At 53.6% G+C, this 18,131-nt stretch overlaps 3 protein-coding genes across 3 annotated transcripts; 2 read left to right on the forward strand and 1 right to left on the reverse strand.

Moving 5' to 3' along the window:
- Positions 1 to 64: 64 nt before the first annotated feature.
- LOC121361895 (cytochrome b-c1 complex subunit 6, mitochondrial) lies at positions 65 to 1,335 on the forward strand. Its single transcript, XM_041482955.1, has 4 exons — positions 65 to 200; positions 286 to 306; positions 530 to 691; positions 1,065 to 1,335. The coding sequence occupies exons 1-4, from the start codon at positions 177 to 179 to the stop codon at positions 1,095 to 1,097; spliced, it is 240 nt and encodes a 79-aa protein (XP_041338889.1). The 5' UTR covers positions 65 to 176; the 3' UTR covers positions 1,098 to 1,335.
- Positions 1,336 to 2,353: 1,018 nt separating this feature from the next.
- NSUN4 (NOP2/Sun RNA methyltransferase 4) lies at positions 2,354 to 6,073 on the forward strand. The gene is made up of 6 exons (XM_041482956.1): positions 2,354 to 2,473; positions 3,116 to 3,537; positions 3,681 to 3,835; positions 4,002 to 4,156; positions 4,805 to 4,929; positions 5,645 to 6,073. The coding sequence occupies exons 1-6, from the start codon at positions 2,354 to 2,356 to the stop codon at positions 5,916 to 5,918; spliced, it is 1,251 nt and encodes a 416-aa protein (XP_041338890.1). The 3' UTR covers positions 5,919 to 6,073.
- Positions 6,074 to 7,122: 1,049 nt separating this feature from the next.
- Positions 7,123 to 17,237, reverse strand: LOC121362011 (vitamin D3 hydroxylase-associated protein-like). Its single transcript, XM_041483178.1, has 16 exons — positions 17,215 to 17,237; positions 16,534 to 16,807; positions 14,635 to 14,748; positions 14,173 to 14,316; positions 12,842 to 12,975; positions 12,263 to 12,469; positions 11,768 to 11,808; positions 11,430 to 11,554; positions 10,215 to 10,340; positions 9,736 to 9,833; positions 9,466 to 9,565; positions 9,322 to 9,365; positions 8,836 to 8,875; positions 8,306 to 8,414; positions 7,913 to 8,058; positions 7,123 to 7,248 (listed from the first exon to the last, which is right to left on the reverse strand). Exons 1-16 carry the CDS (start codon positions 17,235 to 17,237, stop codon positions 7,123 to 7,125), a joined length of 1,851 nt encoding a protein of 616 aa, XP_041339112.1.
- Positions 17,238 to 18,131: the final 894 nt, after the last annotated feature.

The raw sequence follows: 18,131 nt of genomic DNA on the forward strand, positions 1-18,131 counted from the left end.
GCAGCTGTGGCCGTTTTGGCGCGGCCACACTTGCGGCCGCTGCCGGCTGCCATGTTTGGAAGGGCCGCGCCGCGGACCGAAGCACCGCCCTGCGGAGGGAGCGCTTCCGCTTCCGGCGCGGGAGCGGCGCTTCCGGCGGGTGACCCTGGCGAGTCCTTCTGTGCGGCGGGAGCGCGATGGGGCAGCGCGGCGAGCCCGAGGTGAGCGCGGGGCGGCGCGGGGCCCGCACGGCACCCCCGGGCCGGCCGGCGGGCCCTGACGCTGTGCTCTCTTGTCTTTCCGCAGGAGGAAGAGGAAGAGCTCGTGGTAAGACGGGGAGCCGCGGCGGGGACTCGCAGCTGCCAGCGGCGGCTGCCCGGGGCCGTCAGCGAACAGGCCCGGGGGGCTCGGGCGGGGCCGCGCCGTGCCCGCCACCCGGAGCGCCGTGGGGAGGCCGGGCTGCGGAGGGCATGCGGGGCTCTCTTGAAGGGGCTCGGGGGCAGCGGCGTGCGGGGCTGTGCCTGTGCTCACCGCAGCCCCGTGTCCGCAGGACCCCCTGACCACGCTGCGGGAGCAGTGCGAGCAGATAGAGAAATGCGTGAAGGCGCGGGAGCGGCTGGAGCTGTGCAACGAGCGGGTGTCCTCCCGCTCCGAGACTGAGGAGCAGTGCACTGAGGAGCTCTTCGACTTCCTGCACGCCAGGGACCACTGCGTAAGTGCGGCTCTGAGCAGAGCTGCCTTCAGTCCCGCTTTCTTGTTTAATGTTTGATTCCTCCTTGTTACAACTGATCTAGCTGGGATTCGGTACATTACTAAATAATTTAATAACTTAAACCCAGTGTTCGTACCCTGCAAATGGCACTTAGCTGTTTGTGTCTTGTACTTGCCATTTTAAAGTTAAAGCTTTTGAACCTGAGCTGAAGCTTTGTAAGGCATCTCAATAGCTTTACTGAATGACTTTTTGCAGAACAAAAGCCAGGGCTGTGGAGCTGTGTGCATTGTTGGCCCAGAACACCAATAGGCAGCACCTTTGCTGATTTCCATCTCTTAAGTTATGAGTTATTGAAGGCTCTCTTTCTTTCCAGGTTGCTCACAAGCTTTTCAGTAAGCTGAAGTGAAGGGGGGCATGGTTGTCCCATCTGCTTCCACAGCCAGTGCCAGCGGTTCCTGGGTCACAGTTCAGCTTCCTGCAGTCCATCCTCCGTGCTGAGCATGAACGAAACGGCTTCCTGGCAGCCTGTCACTGCCTCTGTGCTCCTGGAAGATGTGCAGCTGTGCAAAAAAAAAAACAAAAACAAAAACAACGTGTTGATGTTCTGTAATTTTCCATATTAAACCTTGAGAGTTCCTGTGGAAGTGCTCTGTGTTTGTTTCCTATTCTCATGCTTTTTGTACTGGGTTAAGATGAAATCAGTGGGTGTCAGAGTCCAGTTAAGGGCAGGAGAGTTTTCCTCACTTGAGGGAATGTCGTTTTTTTGCTGCCATGATGGACAGCTGCTGCAGCCCAATCCCCTGGGGAAGAATTTGTCTGTTGGAACCACAAAGATTATTCCTAAGCCCCTCAAGACCAGCGTTGTTCACACAGTATGTTCTGTCCAAGTTAGACTGAAGGGAGTGACCCTTTCCTAGGAGAGAGAAGTTTGTCCCCAGCCTCAGGGGAAAGCTGTCGGCTGTCCCTCACTGTCTCACGCTTCTGCCAGCGGCTGGAAGAGCCTCCTGGCAGCAGCCAGCTCTGCCTTCTAGCCCACGAAACCAAGCACGTGGCTGTGGAGGTGCATGGGGGTGCTTCACCTACTCAAGCCCCGGTCAGGGTCACCCTGGGGGAGCTAAACCCTTTCTGGCTGAGTTACCAGCCCTTCTGCTCACCCTGGGACTGTCCTGTCCGTGCTCTGCCTGCTCCTTTCGCCAGAGAGAATGTTTGGTAGGAGGAAAACCAGGGGATTTCACAGCTATTCAAAGTGAAATGAAAGTCACCACCTTATAAATCACAGTTCTTTATCCATATAGTGGTTCATGGTCCTTTTGCTGACGGATTTCAGACTTTATTAGGTTAAGTGTATCATGTAAATTCCAGTAGGTTTTTTTGGGTTGGTTGGTGGTTGGTTGGTTGGTTTGTTGGTTGGGTGTTTTTGTTTTTTTTTTTTTCCCCCTGTGGCACAGGGCAGGGCATAGCTGTGCCTGTGCAAAGCGCGTTTGTCGCCGGATCCTTCTCAGGAGCTGATGCCCAAACCTAGCTCAGTGATGGCCGCACGTTTAGGTTGGAAGGCACCTTGGATACCATTGAGCTCGGCCCCGTTCCCGAGCCCCGCTGCCCGCAGCCCTTCGCAGCCGCGCCCCGAGCGCTGCCCGGTCCCGCCCCGGAAGGCGAGCGGCGATGGCGGCGCTGGGCGGGCGCGGGCGGGCGGCGGCCGGGCTGCTGCGCCGGGCACCGGCACCGGGAGCGGGGCCGGCACCGGGAGCGGGGCCGCGCCGGCACCGGCACAAGGAGAAATGGGTGAGCTGGGCCGGGGCGGGACCAGAGCACCGCAGCCCGCGGCGCTGCTTGCGCCCCGCTGTTGTCCCCGCTAACCCTATTGCGCCCCGGTGCAAATCCCCTTCTCGTCCCCCCATTGCCTCTTCTCGTCCCCCCTTTCCTCTTCTCGTCCCCCCATTTCAGCTCTCGCTGCACCCTCCTGCCGCCGCTCTGTGTGCAGCCGTGTCCACCCCGGCCCCCAGCCACATTTCGGCCATTCGCAGAGTCCTGGAATCGCTGAATGTGCTGAATTGGAAGGGATGCACCAGGATCCTGGCCGTGCACAGGACACTCCCGACAGTCCCGCCCTGTGCCTGAGAGCGTTGTCCGCATCCTCTTGAACTCAGGCTTGGTGCTGGGACCCCTTCCCTGGGCAGCCTCCTTCAGTGCCCAAGCAGCCCATGGGTGAAAAGCTTTTCCTGTCATACAGCAGAAGTCCCCCTGTCACTGCTTGCTGCCATTCCCTCTGGTCCTGTCACACTCCGGAAAGGCCTCATGGACTTCTGGCAGCACAGTCCCAGTGCTGGATTCTCCCAGAAGAACATGAAGGCTGGGTGGGGAGGCTGGGTTTGGGGGTATTGTGGTATATTGTCTTTTAACACTTCTGTTGTTTTTCCCCCCCAGGCTGCCACGGCCCCGCGCATCCCGCCCACGCGGCTGGCGCTGCACCACTTCGACACGAGCTACGGCCTGCACCTGGGGGCCCTGTGGCCCTCGGTCCGTGCTGGCCTGCTCTGCGAGCAGAAATACGGGGCCCTCCTCAACAACTTTGCTGCTGCTGACCACGTTCCCGAAGAGCTGGAGCTGCTCAACGCCACCGATTTCGTTTCTGAGGCCCCCCAGAAGGCGCAGCAATGGCAGCGGGGCGCAGCTGTGAGGGAAGCGGCCCCAGGGTGCCAGGAGGGCTCCGGTGAGGGCAGGACTGTGATGCAGGCAGAAATGGGGACACAGGCAGAGATGTCCCCACCACTTAGCGCCTCCATCAGCTCCAAAATCAAGTGTTACACCTTCCCCAGGGGTGACATCACGCGCTTTCGCCCTGCACGGTGAGACATCCCTGGCAGACCGCCTTGGTCTTTGCCAGCCTCAGGGGTTGCTTCCATGTGTCCCTATCCTCACTTCCAACTGCTCCTTTATTTTCTTTTCCCCTCCAATATTTGATTTTGTTATGCACACTGATGATTTCCAGGCCGGATGCTCTGGGGCTCCTCGACTATTACCTCATGGATGCAGCATCTCTCCTGCCTGTGCTGGCACTCAACGTGCAGCCAGATGACTTTGTCCTCGACCTCTGTGCGGCTCCGGGTGGGAAAACTCTGGCTCTGCTGCAGACTGGGTTTTGTGGTGAGTGGGGATGGGTGTTCCCTTGTTCCCAAGTGTAAAACAGGGCTGGAGCAGTGTACTGCACCCATTCATGCCTGACCATTAATGATTTCTGTGTGGAAGAGCTGGGAATCAGGTGTGTTTCTGCAGAAGTGACATTCCCAGTGTGCCTGTTCTGTCCTGTCAGGCCATCTGGCAGCCAACGACATCTCCGTTTCCCGGACGAAGAGGCTGTACCAGATTCTCCATAGCTATGTCCCCAAAGAAGTCAGGGATACTGTGAGTGTCACGTCCTATGATGGAAGGGACTGGGACCAGGTGAAAGGAGGCACTTTCCATAAGGTATGTGTTGGGAACCAGTGAAGATAAACCCATCAAGTTCACTTCTCTCCTCTTTTTGAGGAAGACAGAAGCTTATCCTTCCATATAACTGTGTGGTTTTCTGTAATCATAAATGAAGAGAGAGAAGACCAAGCCATACAAGGAGTAATATTTCCTCCTGCTACCCCTTCCTGCAGGATCTGGTGCATATGTGCATCTAGAGTTGTACCTGTACTTGCCTGTGTAACACCCTTTAGAAATCCTGTTCCTGTCCATCACCTGGAAGGGGTTAAATGTGAAGATTGGATAATTCTGGCTTCTCAGCCATGTCCAGCCACAGGGGCTGGGTTTGGTGTTCCAGGGGCTGGATACTCTGGAAGGCTGCAGCAGCAATGCCCGTGTGTGCTGCAGGGGCATTGCCAGGGACACACACAGAGCAGGGACATTAAATGAGGACATGAGTTAGTGCAGGATGTTCTCCTCCATTTTTGCACGTTCCAAAAATGCCAGAGCAGCCAGATGATTACAGTTCAGTGTGGTGACCATCTGTGTGTGGGCACTGAGAGCAGTTGGCAGGGGTGGAGGGGGTGGGCACGGGGCTGGCTGCAGGAGGGGACTCGCTGAGCTTGACCTGTGCAGGGGGCTGAGGTGGGACCTCTGCTGCTGCAGGTGCTGGTGGATGTGCCCTGCACGACAGACAGACACTCTGCCATGGAGGAGGACAACAACATCTTCCACAAGAGGCGAACCAAAGAGCGTCAGATGCTGCCCATGCTGCAGCTGCAGCTGCTGATGTGAGTGAGCTGGGCTGTGTTGTGTTCCCTGAAACCTCTTCTTACTCTGCCCCCAGCTGGGAAGTGTGGAAACCACGTGTAGTTTTCTGGCAGTAGTTGGAACACATGAAATCACAGTAAGTGTAAGAAAGTGCAGATGTTCTTGGTCAGATCACTTGTCCTTCTGTCCCCAGCAGTAGCTGTAGGATTTAGGGAGAAGGGTCTAAGGAACAGGATGGGTACAATTGTTCTGGGTGATGATCTCCTGGGTCCTGGCAGTCAGCCCTGGAGGACTCCTGTGTGCCTACCTATCCCAGCACATGGCAGGACATGTGATGCTGGGAAGGGTCACAGCTTGTCACTGTGTGCTGTGGCAATAAGGAAGCAGCTTAGAGAGCCCCGTGGCAGCACTTGAACTGCAAGAATCTCTTCCCCTGTACGTATATCCCGTTCCTTTGGATGTGACTGCAGGATTACACCTGCCAGCTGCTCTCCAGTAGCATCTCCCACGTTAAATCCTTTATCAATATAAGTACTGTTTGACTCTTTGCCCTGGCCCAAAACACTCCTCGTGTTGCAGTGACACAGACTGCCGAGCCTGTGGAGTTCAGTGGGGGTTGTCTGTCACTTCCTACGAGTTCCCTGTTGGCTTCCCAGTTTCGGTGGGTGGGGAAGCCCCTCAGTGTCCCTCCCTCAGAGTCCTCCTGGTGACCGTGTGTTGCTCCCCTTGCTGCAGGGCTGGGATCCTGGCGGTGAGGCCGGGAGGAGCTGTGGTGTACTCCACGTGCTCCCTGTCCCCGCTGCAGAACGAGTGTGTGGTGGAGCGGGCTCTGGACGTGGCAGAAACCCAGTTCAACATCAGCGTCCACGTGGAGGGCTTGAGCCACTTCCGGACGCTCTTCCAGGACACGTTTTCCTTCTTCTCGGACTGCCGGCTCGGGGAGCTTGTCCTGCCTCACCTCACAGCCAACTTTGGGCCCATGTATTTCTGCAAGTTACGTCGGATGTAGAAGGGGCAGCAGAATCTGTCTGTCTGCTGTCAGGAAATAGCCCGATATTTAAGGGAAAGCAGAACTGCTTTATATTTATTTTTCTTTCTAAAATGTCCCCAAAGGAAGCCTCCTTTTTTTACTGCAGACATGGGGAATAAATGACAAAGACCTGCTGTGATGTTTCCTGAATACTTATCTGTTTGAGACTGAGGTGCTTAATCTAGGAAAGAAAGAGAGGTTTTATCAGAGGGAGTGATTATCCATCTGTGTGGGGTGGGATAAATGGCCCTCCTCTCTTCCTCCTGTCTGACTGCTTTGATCCTGCATGAGCAGGTTTGGGTTAACAAACACCATCTGGGGATCTCAGCCCTTCTGTCCCAGATCTCACCATCTGCATAAATGAGTTGCATCTGTCTGTGCTTATCTCCTGCCTTCAGAGAGAGCAGCCTGAGGTCCTGAAAACCAGAGGCTCCTAAGAATGCCCCTCCTGTGGGGTTGGAAATGTGCTTGGGATGCTGGAGAAGTGGTGCTGTGGAGAGGCCAGTGACTGTTGCTATCCCTTACAGCTAGCAAGGCTGTGGATAAGTGTGAATATTCCCATGCTAGATGCCATTTAATGTCCAGTGAGCAGGTGTTTGTATGATTTTGAGTAGTAACTTTGTTTACAGAATCATCACCATCAGTGATGAATTACTGGAATTTATCACGGGAGTTGCTTAATAGTTCCATTTTTATTTTTGTGAGCACATTACAGTGGTGGGAAGTGATGGACATGGCTGTATTCCTCCTGGGGCAGCCCATAGTTCCATCCATATGAAGTTACTCCACTGCCAGCAAGAAAATACTATTGAACTTCTGTAATCCTTTCCTCTCAGCACCACCCTGTGCTGCAGGAGGCAGCACTGGTGGAAATGGCCACCCATCCTTGCTGGAAGTGTTCCTAGATTTACCACTGTTCAAGCACCACCCTGTGCTGCAGGAGGCAGCACTGGTGGAAATGGCCACCATCCTTGCTGGAAGTGCAGTTCCTAGATTTACCACTGTTCGAACCTATCTTAAGCCAGTCCTGCAGGGCACCTGGGTTCCTTCCAGGATCTGTGTTTGTTGGCAAGGAGAGGGGTCAGGAGGTGGCGTTTCCTTCCTCCTCCCCTCCTCAGTGCAGTGTCTGCGCTGCTGGTGGCAGTCGTGCAGCACCGTCCCTTCTCCTTGGGGACCGTGGTGACTATGCCGCTCTCTTGTCACGGCTGAGGGTCTCCACCTCCTTCATGAAGCGCAGGCACAGCTCCTCCTGCCACGGCAGGGCCACGCACTGCACGGCCACGGGCAGCCCCAGGGCTCCTGACACAGCCTGCAGCGGGAGGGGGCACGGGCAGGGAGGGGTCACCGGGGGCTCGCACCTCCAGCAGATCTTGGCAGCTTGGTTTAGGCCTGTGGCTCATCCCACAGCGTGGGGAGGTTGGAGTTTGAGCCCTGTTAGTGTGCTGGGCAGAGGGAAGGCTCTTGGTCTTTGGTAGAAATGGTTGCCAAATCTTGGGTAACGTGTTTGAGACACCTTCCCCCCCACACACCCCAGCCAGCTCTGCCTTGAGCTGTCTTGTAGGCAAATCCCTTTTCCTTCAGCATCCTGATTCCTGATCCATGCTCCACTGACAGCCTGGGCCTGGTTGAAGGCAATGTGGAGCAGGAGGAAAGTGCAGTGCAGTGCTGTGAGCTGTGGCTGTTGCAAGGACCTGCTCCCAGCAGCTTTGCTGCATGACTCCTTGCTGCTTCAGCCTGCCCAGCCTATGGGAGATCCTTTAGTCCCCCCAAAACTTAGTGATTTACCTGCTGGGGGCTTGGGAGAACAAGGGGTGTGTTCAGGGTGGGTTTGGGGATTAGCAAGGGGTGTATAAAGAAGATACAAATTTTTTTGCACTGTGCCCATACTGATGGAGATATTTAGGAGCCCCTGATGTCATTGAAACTGTTAGCTGAACACACATCAGCAGTCTCTGCTCCCCCACTTGCCCTACCTGTTTCAGTGTCCGGTCCCAGGGGTCACCACAGCATCCTTTGTAAAGCTTTAGCTCTTCCTCATCAGCCTCTGTCACGGTGCTGACGGGGACAACCCCGGCGGGGAAGTTCAAGACATTGTACAGCATCGTGGAGGAGATGGCAGCTGAGAGAAGCAGGAGAGGACGCAGGCTGTCACAGCCTCCTGTCTTCAAACTTACACATTCCATATTCACTGAAGCCCCTGAGAGCTGTGTCTGTCTCCACCTGCTCAGAGAGCTCTGTGTAGTTACTTTTCCTTCCTAATTGCCATGAAATGCTTGGGTGGGCAGTGAAGCTCCATGGTAGTGGGTGTTTCCCTCCAGTCTCAGCCGCTGTGTTTCTGTGCCCTCCTGGGAAGGCCCCAGACTCACCGAGGAGTTTCCTGGGGTATCCCGTGGTGAAGGCAGGCCCCAGGACAGGGCACAGCACAACGTCCAGCTGGAGTTCCTTCCACTGGCTGATGAACTGGGAGCGGTACACCTGGGGAGGAGAGGAGTGTGTTGTGGAGCCATGGCCATGCCTGGAGCCTCCCAGCCTCTCCAGGCACAGCCGAGGAGGCAGCAGCAGGCAGAGGTGCTCAAGGGATGAGGAGTGTGTGTTTGCCTGCACTGCATGTGGCCAGGAATTTGAAAGGTCCCACTCTGGCCATCCCCACTCCCAGGACAGCCTTCACTGTGCCTGGGCATGAGCATTGCAGGCAACCAGTGAAGTTTTGTCTGGCTCGAAAACCCACCCACCCCATTCCTATCATTCTTTGTGCCTTTCCCTCCATCCTGTCTCCTCCCCAGCAGCCCTTCCCCTGCATAATCCCTTTCCAATCCCATGACTTCTCTGACCTGGCGCTTGCCACAAAGCCTCAACTTGCAGCATGATGCCAAAGAGGAAAGTCTTCAAAACAAACCTGTATTTCATGGTGATGATTCCACACCTCCTTCACTGACCTGCAAGTGGAAATCATAGCAACATCTTTAAGCTGTAAGAGGAGCAGGAATTGCTTAAATAGTCCTCTGGGCTGATAAGCCCTGGTGATTTTAGCAATTGCTTGAAACAATACAGCTTTCACAATCTTCCTAAAGTTTCCTTTGGCATCTGGCCAAGCAATTAAGCAGCAAATGTCTGGAAGTGCTGGAGAGAAGGTTTTCCTGATGGGCCTGGATTTAATACTCATCTCTTCCACAGGCTTCCTGTAATGACCTTATCCATTCAAGTGCCCCATTCCTGTCAGGATATCACTAGGGGCAGTGAAGCCGTGCCCAGGAATGAGGGACAGCCCCTGCAGAGAGCAGATCACAGCCTGCTGTGAATCCAGTCCCCCCCAGCCAAGGACACCTAGAGGAGAAGGTATCACCCATTTCCACAGACATCCTTGGGGACAATTCCATCTCACCTCATTCCAGCCATGGCGCTCAGGTAGTCAGCCAGGCGGGGAAACTGGAAAGGCACAAGGTTCCTTAGGGACATGGCATGGGGCTGCAGTAACGTGTGTCACCCCAGGAAGCCCCTGTTCCTGTCCTGAGGGACAGGGACTCACCAGAGGTTTAAGAAGCAGAGCCAGCAGCTTCTTCACCAGCCTTGGCATCTTGCAGGAATTCACCTGTGGTTTCAAGCCTGGATCTATAATATTTCCTGTGCTGAGAGATGACAAGGAGATGGGGTCACGCCAGAGAAGCTGTTTGCCCTTTCTCAGAGAGCTGAATGTTGCCTGTTTGGGTGGGAGAGCTGGGCTCCTTGTGCCTGTGCCATGCTCATGGCATGGGGATGGAGGTGTTGGCAGCACTGCTGCCAGAGGGCTCCTACTTACAACACATCCAACCAGGTACAGCCTCCATCAGCAAAAAACGTCTTCAGAAACAGTTCAGTCATGACATAGGGGATCCGGGGAGGAGAGAAGAGCACCAGCTGCACCAAAACACAAGATTATGTGGCAGCCTGGGGATGTGAGTGGTTTACAAGACCCAGATGTGGATAATCCTCAGAGGCAGAGAAGCATCTCCCTGGGCTTCATGTGCCAAGAGAAGCCCTGGTTCAACCATCTTCCATCCAATAATCTCCCCATGAGATTATTCCTGCTGGTTGCCCCTGAGCTGCACTGCTCTCTTAGGCAGAGGGGTCTCTGCCTGGTGTTACGTGGCTGGAGTACCATAATCCCATACCTCAGCCAGGTCATTTTTCCCACAGAAGTGCTTGGCAGCTGTGTCTGGTTTCTGAAGGGTGATTTCCTCAGCGAGGAGCGAGGCTGGGGACACCTTGGGGAGGAGAGCAGGGGGTGGTGGTGCTCACCTGGTGCCCAGCTGCCTGCAGAGCACGCCTGGTTTCCTGCACTGCCCTCCTCATGCAGGGGGGCAGCGGGAAGTATCCGTCGGTGTCGTAGTACCCGACCCGCAGGGGAGTGGAGCTGGAGTACACCTGGAGCAAGGAGACATCAGTTATCATTCCTGTTCCTAATGGGATTGCTGTGAAAATCCTTCAGACATACACCATTGACCAGGTCTGGGACTAAGAATGGATCCAGCCACAGCCACACGACATCAAGAAAGCGAGGGGGGTTCTCTCTGAACCTTGTGATGCCGTGGGAGGGTCTCCCCTGCTCCTTGTATTTCCCTATTAAATTCTTAGATATGAACTGTTGGCCAGTCTGGAACTAGGATTGGACTCAGCTGTACCTAGGCTCTGTCAGGAGTTTAGAAAGCAAGGGGGTCCTTTCTGAACCTTGTGACTCAGTGGGAGGGTCTTCCCTGCCCTTTGCACCCTTGTCCTTTGCATCCCCAGTCTCCAGGCAAATCATCCCAAAGTGACACTGAGCTGATTTTCCTTTGTGTGCTCCATCTTCAGAGAGAACCCTGTCATTGAACTTTGTCACCCTTTTGCAAATTTGTATTGAAACCTGCTTTTTGCAATGCCTTTGACAGTGGTTCTTTAGATGACCTGAATCACTCATTCGTGACACCCACCCTGCTGGGGGAAGGGCTGCTCCCACACTGACACCCACTGCAGAAGGGGGCAAGAGCTCCAAATGCTAAGGAGTGACTAATATTCTGGTTTGCTTCTTATAGTTTCCCTTTCCAAAATTCTACTCCTGCCTTTTTCTCCAGGCCCTCCTTCAGGAGGAGCACAGCCACTCTAGACAAGTGGATTCAACCACTGCTAAAAAGTGTGGAGCTGGAAAAACCTCCTGAAGCTGGTCTGCTGCAGACAGAAAGGGAACACCCTCAGTTAAGAGATTTGCTGCAGCAGTTTCTGCTCCTGTCTCATCTTCCCCTAAAGATCTCCAGCCATTTGCTCCCAGTGTCACCTTCTTCCCTGCTCTTTCCTGGATCCTCTCAATTCAATTAGCTGTGTTCCAGCTAAGACAGGATAACTACTGATTTGCCTATTTTTTTTAAAATAAGAATTATGAATTGTGCCCTCAAAGAGAGCTATTTTACTGAAAACCAGTACTGTAAAGATAACTGGACCCTTCAGGAGGAACCAGGGCTTGCTGAGTGAAGGCCTCACCTCCTCATTGAAGGGGATGGGGGGCACGCTGGGGTCCAGCTGGAACATCTCCTGGCAGAGCAGAGCCTTCATGCACAGGGCCAGGCTGTCCACGTCCCTTGCCATGGGCCCCAGGGCACAAGGGACTGCATGGGACAAGAGCAAACACCCACAGTGAGCAGATGGGTGTGCCAAACACCAGCCCACCCCTCTGCACAGCCACGTCGGGGTGGGCAGGCAGTGAGGGAAGCTTCAGATGGACTCCAGACAGCCTTTTGTTGTCTCAATATCTTCTGGCCTACAGGAGAACATCAGGCTCTTCACAGGATACAGGGAAAAGGAATTTAAAATTCATGTACCTGCCAGGATGCCATTGATGGGGCCAGTCACTCCAGATAGGCTATGGGAAAAAAAGAAGTACATTGTCATTTCAGTAATGGGGAAATATTCACAATGTGTTTGAAAAGCATGTGGGGTCTCCAGCTCAAGACCAGAAATAGAAGGAAATTATTTCAAAAATTTGAATAGAGTAGTTCAAACCAGGAAATTTTGGCCAAAAGAAATAAACCTAAACCCCAACAGATCTTAGTTTTGGTTTAACCAAAACTGTTCCATTTTGGCATTATTTAACCCCTTTAACTCCCTTTTACTTTAAAGTCCAGGATAGATTTAAGATGAAAATATGCCCATTTCCCACTGAATCCAACCATGCCATCTCCTGGGGGAGGTTTGGAGCAAACCAAGCCACCCTTTAAGAGCCACCCTCTCTCCTCCCTCCAAGTTCTCACCCAGTACCTTCCCCCTCAGCCAAGCCTGCCCCGGAGCAGGGCTGGGAGGGCAGCCCCAGCACCCACCTGAGCCTCTCGGCCGTGGGTTTGAGGCCGCAGAGCCCGCAGAAGCTGGAGGGCAGGCGGATGCTGCCGCCCACGTCGGAGCCGATGCCCAGGATGGAGCCTCCCCCTGCGATCAGAGCTCCTTCCCCTCCCGAGGAACCCCCGGGGCACTTCTGGGCGTTCAAGGGGTTCAAGGTTTGGCCGAAGATGGGGTTGCTGCATTCGTAGCTGGGGAGAAGAAAGCCAGGAGAGAGGCTGTGAGGAACAGCCAAATGCCTTGGGTTTGTTTGTTTTCCTTTGCAGAGAGCCTGTGTGGCATAGCCAACCCCATCCTTTCATCCCATAAATCCCTCAGGACACAGCTCATTCCCATGCTCTCCCTCCCATGCACAAGTGCACTCGATTTGTCTTAACTCATGGTAGGCTTTTCCCCCCTCTTTATCTTTTATCTGATAGCTTTTTCAGTTGAGATTGTTGCCAGATAATGGAAGAGGGGCTCTCCAGGACACGTCTCAGGAGCCAGGGAGGAGCCTGTCCGGGGACCTACAGGCTGGGATTTTCCTTCAGAAGCACAACCAGATTTTTAATGATGTATGTCACCTGAAGAGGGATTGTGGCACGTTGGTCATTGCAAATGGGATGGCTCCTTGTCTCTTCAGGACCTTGACCAGGACACTGTCCTCCTCCATCGGAGTGCCCAGGCACTGCACGAGCCCACAGGTTGCCAAGTGCCCCTGCAGAGAGGAGAAGTGACAAGGGACATGGTCAGTGCCGTTCCCTTGCTCTTTTGGAAGGATCCTCTGGCATTCCTTCAGGGTTCTGTGTTTGGTACCAACCCACTCCCTTGAGAGCCCTTCCCTCTCCTTCCATCCTTGGCAGAGGGCTGCCAAGCACTCACTGGGTTGAAGCTTCTCCTGCAGCTCTCCTTGCTCTTTTCCTTGCTCCTTTTCTCCCCTGACCCAAATGCAGCTCCATACCCCATAGGTGCACTAGCTCAGGATCAAACCCAGCATCCTGCTGTCCAGGTGAATCCACCAGTGGATGTTCAGGGAAGGAATAATCCCAGGTAAACAAAATGTGTGAGCCATTTTCAGTTAGCTTTGGTATTTGGGGCTCAACTTTAGTGCAGCCTGTACTGTGTCACGTATCAGAGGAGAAATCATTTGTGCCTGTAACTATTCATCCCTGGCTTCTCTCTGCTGATGGAGGTTTGTGCTGCTTTTGGCTGGGCTAGAGTTTATTTTCTTCACAGTAGCTACTACAGGGCTGTGTTTTGGATTTTGTGCTGTAAACAGTGTTGATAACACAGGGATGTTATTGTTATCACTGAGCAGGGCTTGCACAGAGCTCACACTGCCTCACCAGGGAGCAGGCTGGGGGTGCACAGCTGGGAGGGGACAGTCAGGACAGCTGACCCCAAGTGACCAGAGGGACATTCCGTGCCATATGGAGTCACGCTCAGCATATAAAGCTGGGGGAAGAGGAAGGAAGGGGAGATGTTTGGGGTGATGGTAACTGGGAAACTTGGGGTTTCCCAGTTACCATCACATATGATGGAGCCCTGCTCTCCTGGGGGCAGCTGAACACCTGCCTGCCCATGGATTGGGGTGAAAAAGTTACTTGTTTTGCTTTCCTTGTGTGCAGAGTTTATATAATGAACTGTCTTTATCTCATCCCACAAGTTTTCTCACTTTTACCCTTTCTATTCTCTCTCCCACATCCCACTGGGTGTGGGGGGAGTGAGTGAGTGAGTGAGTGAGTGAGTGAGTGAATGAGTGAGTGCCCACTGGCTTGCAGCTGCCTCAGACACAGCCAGGTTTCCTGTGGTGCAAGCAGGGAGGGATTGGGTCCCTTCCCCATTCTCCATCTCCCACCACTTCCCCACCCAGCCCAGCCCACTCTGGGACATCCACAAACACAAAGGGAAGAACCTTGTGGCCGATGTGATCCTTGATGCTGACGGGGACGCCGTAGAGCAGCCCTTTTTCCTTTTGCCCTTCTATTTCCTGGAGCTGCTCCTCACACTCTGGGATGAAGTGTCGCAAGCAGTTTGTCTGCTGGGTCACTTCCAGGGCCTTTGTTGGGCACGTGGAGGAACAGGTGGTGGATAAAAACAGCATCATTACACAGCTGCATTCAGCAGCTACCTTGATTTACAAAATACAGCCTCAATAAACCCCTCCCCAGAGCATCCCAGCTCAAGCCATCTCAAAGGACTGCCCAGTGATGGATCTGACCCAGGAGACAGAGCATGTTTTTCTCTCAATATCTCCTGTGTTAAAGGTTGGTCATAATCCAGCTCCAAGGAGCCTTTTCAGCCACCAGCACACACACCATGGCATGGAGAATGTGAAAAATTTGCTTTGTCCATCTCACTGTGGATGGACACTCACCTTCTCTAAGTAGGTGTAGAGGACGGTTCTGGGGGACAGAGACCCTTCCTGGAGTCTTCCAGTGAGTTCCAGCAGGGGCAGGGACAGAATGGCATCTGTCTGGACACTGGGGACCTGCAGAGGGAAGGTGAGGGGGATCCAGGGCAGCAACTCCAGTTATGTAGCAATGTGGAAAATGGATGGTGTTTGCTGCTACCTCCCGAAAGCATCTTCTGAGAAAGCCGCTCGGGCAGGCAGAGTCAGTCACTCAATCCACACTCACACCACAGATGGCTCAGCAAAGAAGGACAGAAAGGGTCTCTGTAAGAGTTCTTACAGAGAAGAAGAGTTCTACAATAAACCTCTTCAGCGAGGTTTGTTGTAGAGCCATGCTGAAGGAGTCTGGGGACAGAAGATGAGAAACCAGCGCAATGTCCCGGGTTAAGTGTGGGGTCAGGGGCCAATGGTCTGCGGGCACAGGGGCAGTACCAGGGCAGGGCAAAGGGCAGTGACCTACAGGGAAGGGGCAGATTAACACAGTGCTGCAGAGCACCGTGGGAGAAGCCTCTTTGTGGGAAGTTCTTCCAGGACACTACCCTAGAAGTTCCCCTAAAAGGCTCAAAGGCCTCCCCACAGTTACCCTTTAGCTCGGGGGATAAGGCTGTTAAGTTTTGTCAACATTAACACCGGAGCTTGCTGGAAAGGCAGATCCTGCATGTGGGGGTTCAGACCTTGAGCTGCCAAGTGTTTTATCCTGAGTTTGGATGTCACAAACAGGATGCAAGCACAGGAACCCAGGTGTTGAAGGGCTTTGTCCATCCACTGAGGCAGAGGACAAGGCAATGCCTTCCTCCTGGCACGGTGGGAGTTAGCCACTGACCTCAAGACATAACCTCAGCTAAACAAACACTGCCTGGGGCAGAAGGTAGCAAAGTCCTTGCACACAAGTCTCAGGCTGTCCTTTCATCCCTCAGAACAGATACAGGCAGTGCAGGACAGCCCAGGCTGAGAACAAACATTTAACAGCTCCAGCCCATCAAACTGCAAGGAAGTCAGCGAGGAATCACGGGTGGTCTGCTCAGGTAAAGAAGACTGGCAGTTCTCAGTGCCACCAGGTTTTTAGAGGTTTTGTATAATATATTTATATTTATATAGATCTATATTTAAGAAAAAAGGTTGTAGATATATGTTTCACTTTTAGCTGGTGTGCTTTATCTCCAGGTGTGTTACCTGTATAAACATGAGCTGGTTTACCCCGTGTGTATTCAGAGGTGAATGGAGCAGAAAGGAAAGGTGTTAGAAATGATGTTGCAGTAGAATTCAGGGCTGTGCTGGGTGGATGCCTGGCTCATTCACCCCCGTGTCACGTCCTGGTTGCTCCCAGGGGACACTGAAAACCCTGTGTTTCAATAGTGTAAAGTTAGACCAGGCCCCTTCTGTGCAGCCTGATGGGAGGTGCCACTGACTGAGAATGCTGTTTTTGGAGACACCCCTGGAGCTGTCCAGAAGCCAAGTCTTAGAACCAAAGGTAGAGGGGTGTGAACAGATGTGCCAACTTAGAGTTAAGCAGAGAAAAAGCTTTCTTGCTTCTACCCGTTATTGGTAAGAGACATTTCCAGATCATTAAAGCACAGGGGTTTGGATCAATGCAGATCCAGTGCATAATCACCTGTGTTGCTCAAAAACATCTTCTCAGTGGGTAATTCACATTCCCCAAGATGTAGGCTCCCACCACACCTCATCCAGCTTGAGGAGAGCAGTGATCTCCCTTTCTCCCAAAGCAGCCTTCCCGCTTGTTGAGGGCTGCTGGCACATCTCCTCCTTATAAAAGCTATGGGGCCATGAGCGGGAAGGAGGAGCTGAAGGACAGCATCAGCAGACACCCCAGAGGGACTCAGACCCCCAGGGAGGATGGTTTACCTGCTCCCTGAACTGCTGGACAACCTTTGCCATTTTCTTCATACCCTCATCCCGGGTCCTCCGAGCCTCTTCCATTTTCTTCTGGATCATCTTTTTGCTCAGCCATTTCCAGACCCCCAGGGCTGCCACGGAGCCGCCGAGCAGGGCGAGGGCAGCAGCAGTGTCCACCTTCCCCTCTGGCAGGAGCTGTCTCAGCTGCTGCTGCTGGATCATCACTTCTGCTCTGCGAGGACGCAGTGAGAAGGAAAAGCAAGGCAGGTGCAGGAGACCTTCCCTGGCTCCCCAGGCCCATCCCTCCCCCCAGCATCACTATCCTGGGTCAGCAAACAGTTCAGAGGGTTCAGTCTAAAGCTGGCCCCTGCAAAGCCCTGGAGGTGGAGTGTGCAGTGAGAATGATTAACCACGAAATGGAGAAGGTAGAGTTTGGCCAATGGACCTTGTGTTCATTAAGGTGTTGGGTTTATAGGGGCTTTCTGGACTGTGGGAAGTTCTCTGCTGGGGAGGACTGTAGGATCAACTGAACAAATGCAGCAAGGAAATTGCTGCTCTCCTATTTCCTGTGTCGCCTGAGAGGACAATGGGAGAAGAGGAAAACCAGCTTGAAATAACAAGGCTTCCCTGCACAGGGCTGGGGAGTGTTATGCTGAGGGAATGCATAGCTGTGGGGTACCCTGGGCTCACCAAGTCCCTTCTGCTGCTGCCATGGTGACCAGAGGATGTTTTGGCACTGCTGTGATGTCCTCATGCACCGGAAGGAGAGGCTGATCCACCCTGTGACAAAGCAAGTTGTTATTGCCTTAGGAGTGGAAAATCCTACAGGCTTGGAGGCCAGGAGCAAACTATTTCCACCAGACATTGGAAAGGCTGGTGTGTGACCTCTTTCCAGCACGGATGCCTCTCACTGCAAGCACCAAGAACAACACACTGAGCTGAAGGCCACAGTGAAACCCAGCCAACAGCAGCCATGGTCTGTCTGCAGCCTCCTCTGTTGCTTTTGGATGGTGGATCCTCCCTATGGGTCCCCTCCTTGGGAAAAGTGTTTGGGCAGCTATGGATTGTGCGTTACAAAGCTTTGCAAGCTTCCAGCAGAGTGTGGAACTGGATATGGAATGGAGGCTGAAGAGGCCTCTCCCTTCAGGGCTAAGTGGTCCTCTAGTGCTCAGTTTTCCATTGTCATGTCTGTTCTTTGCAGTTGTAAGAGTTGACTGCTGCTTTCTGTCACAATTGGTGTCAGCTGGAAATGTTCTTATCTTAGCTCTTAACTAGAGAAATTTAGGGACTCTGAAGAAATCTGGCTTTGGTATCCTCAAGGAAACATTCTGGAGCTGGCAGCAGTGTGGTAACACATTGAGCTGGCCTTTTCCTGTGTCCATTCCAGTGGCACCCTTCCTTGGAGGGTGCCCCCTCAGCTCTGGCACTGCTGGTGTGAAAAGAGCTGCAGCTTGGGAAGATGCCAGCAGCTCATCCTGCTCCTGCTCCATGGTGCTGGCTGCAGCAGGAGCTTCCAGAAGGTGCAGAGTGATGCATGTGAGCAGAGCCAGCATGCAGCAGTGCCCAGCCCTCTCCCAGTCCTCATCCAGCCTCCAGGAATCCATGCC

The sequence above is a fragment of the Pyrgilauda ruficollis genome, unplaced genomic scaffold (assembly GCF_017590135.1).
Source record: "Pyrgilauda ruficollis isolate IOZ18807 unplaced genomic scaffold, ASM1759013v1 scaffold6, whole genome shotgun sequence".
NCBI classification, from domain to species: domain Eukaryota; kingdom Metazoa; phylum Chordata; class Aves; order Passeriformes; family Passeridae; genus Pyrgilauda; species Pyrgilauda ruficollis.

Coding starts and splice junctions, on each gene's coding strand:
- LOC121361895 (XM_041482955.1), top strand. CDS start 177: ATGGGGCAGCGCGGCGAGCCCGAG. Junction 307..529: donor AGGAAGAGGAAGAGCTCGTG/GTAAGACGGGGA, acceptor CCGTGTCCGCAG/GACCCCCTGACCACGCTGCG. Junction 692..1,064: donor TGCACGCCAGGGACCACTGC/GTAAGTGCGGCT, acceptor CTTTCTTTCCAG/GTTGCTCACAAGCTTTTCAG.
- NSUN4 (XM_041482956.1), top strand. CDS start 2,354: ATGGCGGCGCTGGGCGGGCGCGGGCGGGCGGCGGCCGGGCTGCTGCGC. Junction 2,474..3,115: donor ACCGGCACAAGGAGAAATGG/GTGAGCTGGGCC, acceptor TTTCCCCCCCAG/GCTGCCACGGCCCCGCGCAT. Junction 4,157..4,804: donor AAGGAGGCACTTTCCATAAG/GTATGTGTTGGG, acceptor CTGCTGCTGCAG/GTGCTGGTGGATGTGCCCTG.
- LOC121362011 (XM_041483178.1), bottom strand. CDS start 17,237: ATGGCAGCAGCAGAAGGGACTTG. Junction 16,808..17,214: donor GCAGCAGCAGAAGGGACTTG/GTGAGCCCAGGG, acceptor CTGGGGAGCCAG/GGAAGGTCTCCTGCACCTGC. Junction 9,366..9,465: donor CTCTGCTTCTTAAACCTCTG/GTGAGTCCCTGT, acceptor GTGCCTTTCCAG/TTTCCCCGCCTGGCTGACTA.